Source organism: Somniosus microcephalus, chromosome 33, assembly GCF_052327205.1.
Source record: "Somniosus microcephalus isolate GS21.2 chromosome 33, FLI_Smic_1.0, whole genome shotgun sequence".
Classification (NCBI taxonomy): Eukaryota; Metazoa; Chordata; class Chondrichthyes; order Squaliformes; family Somniosidae; genus Somniosus; species Somniosus microcephalus.
The window spans coordinates 38,112,401-38,117,783 of record NC_141019.1 but is presented as its reverse complement, the minus strand read 5'-3'; the positions used below and the strand labels follow the sequence as shown (position 1 = coordinate 38,117,783).

General features: G+C 46.2%; 1 protein-coding gene across 1 annotated transcript; it reads left to right on the top strand.

Annotated features, from left to right (window-relative positions):
• The first annotated feature begins 628 nt into the window (after window positions 1-628).
• Window positions 629-4,453, top strand: LOC147097190 (homeobox protein Hox-C9-like). The gene is made up of 2 exons (XM_085973082.1): window positions 629-1,366; window positions 3,851-4,453. The coding sequence occupies exons 1-2, from the start codon at window positions 799-801 to the stop codon at window positions 4,087-4,089; spliced, it is 807 nt and encodes a 268-aa protein (XP_085829208.1). The 5' UTR covers window positions 629-798; the 3' UTR covers window positions 4,090-4,453.
• Window positions 4,454-5,383: the final 930 nt, after the last annotated feature.

The window sequence follows — 5,383 nt, the reverse complement described above, 5'->3', positions numbered from 1 at the left end:
GGGTTTTATTTTTGCAAATAAGAAGTCTTTTGACCATTCGCTACCAGCTCCCTTGTGATTGCAAGAAATCTACAAGGAGATATTCTCCAATCGCATTCTAATAGTTTAGTTGAGAAGTATTTTATTCCCCCCTGTGAAGCGTCCGATCCCCCTATTTGATTAAAAAAATTAATTAATTAATTAATTAATTCGGAGTGGCGATTGCCGAGGGGGAGCAGGAGGGAGAAATCGAGGAGGGGAGGGAGGGGGAATTATTTTTTTATTCATAACCCGAGTGTGATATTTGAATTCCAGCTCCAAGAGGGGGGGGGGGGGCGACAAGGCGAAACTGGAGCCTGACTGACAAATGTTGAAAGGGTTTTGAAATTGGTGTTGTCTTTATTCAAATCTGGTTTGCAATTCCCAGCCTCTTCCCTCCCCACATCTTCTCCTGTTCCAACCACCACCCCCCCCCCCCAAAAAAAAAACGTGGCTATGCTGTTCAGTCACAACTCAAATCCCTTGCCCTTTAATACTGCATTCGCACACTCACGCACTCTGCGCATTAATTCGCACCGGCATTTGTTTTTTTTTGAGATAGGAGGGAGGGAGGGAAGTGGGGGGGGGTCATTTAACCACGTGGGGCTCAGCGACCCAATGAGTATTCGGCCAGACCAGTCAGAGAGAGAGAGGGGGGGTAAGAAAACACACACACACACACACACACACAGAGCCACCTGCCTTGATGTTGGCGTGTGAGAGATGTGAATGAACGCAGATACGGGTGTGTGGGACTATTCTCATTAATTTCCGGGGGACATGTCCGCCGGCGGCACTGTAACTAACTATTATGTCGACGCCTTGCTGAGCCATGAAGGGGACGAGATGTTTGCCGGACGCTTCGCCGCCCCCGGTGCTCATCCGGCGCCAGCGCCGGCGGGGGCAGCGCCCAGAGCGGCCGGTTTGCTGGGCGAGTGCGGCGATTTTCCGTCCTGCAGTTTCTCCGCTCCCAAGCCGTCGGTTTTCAGCGGCCCCTGGGCCCCGGTGCACTCGCCTTCCTCGGTGCCCGTCTACCATCACCCTTACCCGCACCAGCCGCACCTCGGCGCCGACGCCAGGTACGTGCGCTCCTGGCTCGACCCGCTGACCGGCACCGTCTCCTTTCACGGTTTTCCGGGCGCCGGCGGTGGCGGCAGGCATTACGCCGTCAAGCCGGAAACTTTGGCGGGGCAGAGGCGCAGCGAGTGCGCGGGCTCCGCCGACGGGCGCTGCTGCGTCGATCGCCTCTACGGTTCGCCGACCGACGGGACATCGCAGTGCCTCCCGTCCCCGGGCGCCAACATGGCCACCGACAAGCGCAAGGAAGAGAAGGCGGAAATCGAACCAAGTAAGTACAAAATTCAACACATTTTGGAGCCAGGGAATTAGACACTGAGCGTGTTTGCAGCGACTTAGGATCGGACCAGGGCGCTGACTGACTGACCTGACTGACTGACTGTGTGTGTACCTGAGAGTAGGGTTAAAAAATAAACCCAGAGCCAATGGTGTTTACATTCCTCGCCCCCGCAATTGTGTGCGGTGGCGTGGAGTGCAGTTGGTCACGGGAATTGGACAGAGAGTGCGAGGAAGTAAATCGTGACTGCACATGGAATTAACCAGGTGGGGGAGTTTAAAACTAGGAAAACTAGTCGAGGGAGCGAGGTGGGAGAGACAGAGAGAGACAGAAAATATCCCAATGATTAAAGTCAACTCAAAGGCTCAGTAGAGGGAGATGGGAATTCAACAGGAGAAAGAGTGAGGGCAAATTCCAGGGGCGGTGATTGACATTATTCCATACTGGCCTTATTGCCTGGTTGAAATGTTGGGTCCAAACGACTGGGCCACGATTCTTCGGCGTTTTCCGGTTTTTTGTTGTTGTTGAATATTTAAGGCGTTGTTGGCGAGGGGAGGGCGGGTGGGGAGCGGGGGTAGAGAGAGAGAGAGAGAAAGGGATCTGACAAAGCTGGTAATTCCCCTAGTTCTAGAGGCGGCTAAGAGGGAGAGAGAGAGAGACAGAGAGAGAGAGAGAGACAGACACAGAGAGAGAGACAGACAGACAGAGAGAGCGAGTGAGATAATCAAACAGACAGACAGCATAAGAGGGAGAGAGAGATTGAGACAGATAGAAAGATAGAGAGAGACAGTGAGAGAGAAAGAGAGAGAGACAGACAGAGACACACAGTGAGAGAGAGACAGATAGAGAGAGGGGGCCAGAGAGAGAGAGAGGCAGAGATGGAGACAGAGAGAGAGAGAGTGAGACAGAGAGAGACAGAGGCAGAAAGAGAGACAGAGAGAGAGAGAGACAGAAAGAGAGACAGAGCGAGGGAGAGAGACAGAGAGAGAGACAGAGAGAGAGACAGGGAGAGAGACAGAGAGAGAGACAGAGAGGGAGAAAGAGTGAGACAGCGAGAGACATAGAGAGAGACAAACAGACAGACATAAAGAGAGAGACAGAGAGAGTGAGAGAGTGAGACAGGGAAACCGGGGCAGAAGCGCTGTTCTCCAGCCAATTATCAATCATTAAAAATAAATTTCTTCCTTCAGAACAAGACTGACCAACCATTTGTGTTTTTTTTTAATGACATGATAGTAAGAATCTGAGTGTTTTTTGCTTTTTAAAAAAAAAAGTGCATCGTAAAGATTGAATCGATTCTGACGAGGGCCGAATGCGGCCAATTTGAAATATTCTGCCTTTGCCGAGATTCATATATTGAGGATGAGAGGCTAGATCTAAAGAGTTAAACTGCTGTACTGCAGTTTGTAATTCCTGTCCCATTTTATAAACCACATTCCTTGTGTCGAGAGCCGCTTTTGTAACGGAGAGAGAGAGAGAAAGAGAAATAACTCCTCTTAACCCAAGGAAAGAGGTGCCAGCTTGTAAAACCAGATTAGGAAATTGGTCCTTTTACTGCCGCCGGGGCGTTGGGCCGATGAACTACTTTATAACAGAAATACAGATTGTGGAAAGAGATTTTAAAAAGACAGAGAGAGGTGAGAGATAAACAGAGAGAGCAAAGAGAGACAGAGAGACAGACAGAGGGGAAGGACCACGCAGAACGAGGGAAAGAGGGAGCCAGAAACAGAGGGAGACAAAGAAAGAGAGACAGAATGAGAAACAAAGCGAGAAAGGGGAACAGAGAGAGAAAGAAAGAGGGAGATAGAAACACAGAGGGAGAGAGAGAAAGAGAGGAGAGAGAGAGAAACAAAGAGAGAGGGGGCCAGAGAGAGAGACAGAGACACAGAGAGAGAGAGAGACAGAGACAGACAGAGAGACAGACAGACAGAGAGACAGACAGAGAGAGACAGAGACACAGAGAGAGAGAGAGACAGAGACAGACAGAGAGAGAGAGAGACAGACAGAGAGACAGACAGACAGAAAGAGAGACAGACAGACAGAGAGACAGACAGAGAGAGACAGAGACACAGAGAGAGAGAGACAGAGACAGACCTTTTTGCTATGTAAGCTTTGGCAATATGGTTCTCTGTAAACTTTCATGCCAATAAAGCATTTGAATTGGAATTGGAATTGGAATTGGACAGACAGAGAGAGACAGAGAGAGAGAGAGACTGAGACAGAAAGACAACAGAGAGAGAGATGAGAATTTTGGAAATGTGAAATGGAAAAATATTGTTTTAAATAAATGAAAATTGGCCTGAACTTCACCGCCAGTCAGTCAGTCCCTGAAAGGTTAAGGAAGAAGGGTTCTTTATATTCCTGGGCCAGTTTTTTTTGAAATTGTGTTGTCTGTAAAAAAAAATTAAAGTACACATTTGAAAAAAGAAACCCATGTAAAGACCGGCCGAACTGACGGACATCTCACCTTGTTGGCAGGTAACCCGTCTTTGAATTGGATCCACGCCAGGTCGACCCGGAAAAAGCGGTGTCCCTACTCCAAGTGCCAAACGCTGGAGTTGGAGAAGGAATTTTTGTTCAATATGTACTTGACCAGAGACCGGCGCTACGAAGTCGCCAGACTTTTAAACCTGACTGAAAGGCAAGTGAAAATCTGGTTCCAAAATAGGCGGATGAAGATGAAAAAGATAAATAAAGAAAAGACTGGGAAACCGTAAACTCCAAACTCCAAATCATTTTATTCATTGAGGGAAGGAACGAGAGGGAGAGAGGGGACAAAACAACACACACACACACACACACCTGCAGCGTGTTTAACCCCACACGCCAGACTTTGCTCTGTGCAGTTTAAGAAAAAATAATATTAAACTGTCTCCTCCAGCGAGATTCGATCTCAAGCCAAACTGGATTGGAAAAAAAACTCACACGTTTTTTTTTTTTAGTTCTTTTGAAAAGAGCCTTACTTGAAATTGTTTTATTTAAAAAAAGGATGTAAGTTTTAAACTTTGTGTGTATATATATATATATATAATAATGTATAAAAATATGTACAATAAATATTGTGTGAATGTCACATCCCTTTTTTTGTGTGTGTAGGGTATCCAACGTGAAGAAAGTGTTGTGTTTTTAAATTCACTTATTAAGATGCTTGAAATGACCTGTCCTTTATGTGGTTGTGTTTTTTTGTTTGCTGGTTGTGATTGTAGTACGTGGAATTTTAAATATATTTGGGATTCATTCAGAACATGTTTAAATCTCATTTTTGTTTTTTAAAGAAAAGCCTCACGCACAAGATAGGTTAGTTAAACTCCACCCCTCAAAAAAAAAGCTTTGAGGTGAGATGTGCTCACTTTAAATCGCACATGCTTCAAACAGCGAGGGTAAGATTAAGATATATATACAGGAGAATTGTTTTATTTTTTAAAGTTGACGGGGAGGTGGGGGAGCGGGGTGGAAAGACAGGAGTACAACTTTTAAATGAATTTGCATCTTCTTAAACACACACACACATGCACAAACCAGTCAGTTAAAATGTGCGGTGCTCGCCGCCTTACACTCCTCATATACTCTTATATTCCCTCCTGCTGAATCGGGTCCATGGGCGGCAGAAGGTGACAGGAAATTAAAACAAGGGGTTCCAAGTCGGCACGGGAATTTGAAACAAAAAAAAAACACGTTTTTTATTGATACGGTATAAATGCAATCGAGTTCATTGACCAAGCGGCCACGCCGCGCTGCAAAGGACCACGTCATGTCCAATTCATGTACAACTGCAATACACAATAGGCCATTTCCTCCGCTAATTCTTCTAGCTCACATTTATATCTTTCCTGCCGTTCCCAGGAAACCCCAACGGCGCTAAAAAAAAAAAAAATATGCACCAGATTCCTTGTTTTACTCTTCTCCGATTATGAATTGTATCGGAAACTAGCGCCATCGAAACAAGCTTTGCATTATTTTAAGATTTCTCTCTGTCTCTCTCTGTGTCTCTCTCTCAATTCAATTTTCAAT

Excerpts from the sequence above, each read along its gene's own strand:
- LOC147097190 (XM_085973082.1), top strand. The coding sequence starts at position 799 with ATGTCCGCCGGCGGCACTGTAACTAACTATTATGTCGACGCCTTGCTG. Across the intron at positions 1,367-3,850 it reads GAAGGCGGAAATCGAACCAA|GTAACCCGTCTTTGAATTGG; the intron begins GTAAGTACAAAA and ends CCTTGTTGGCAG.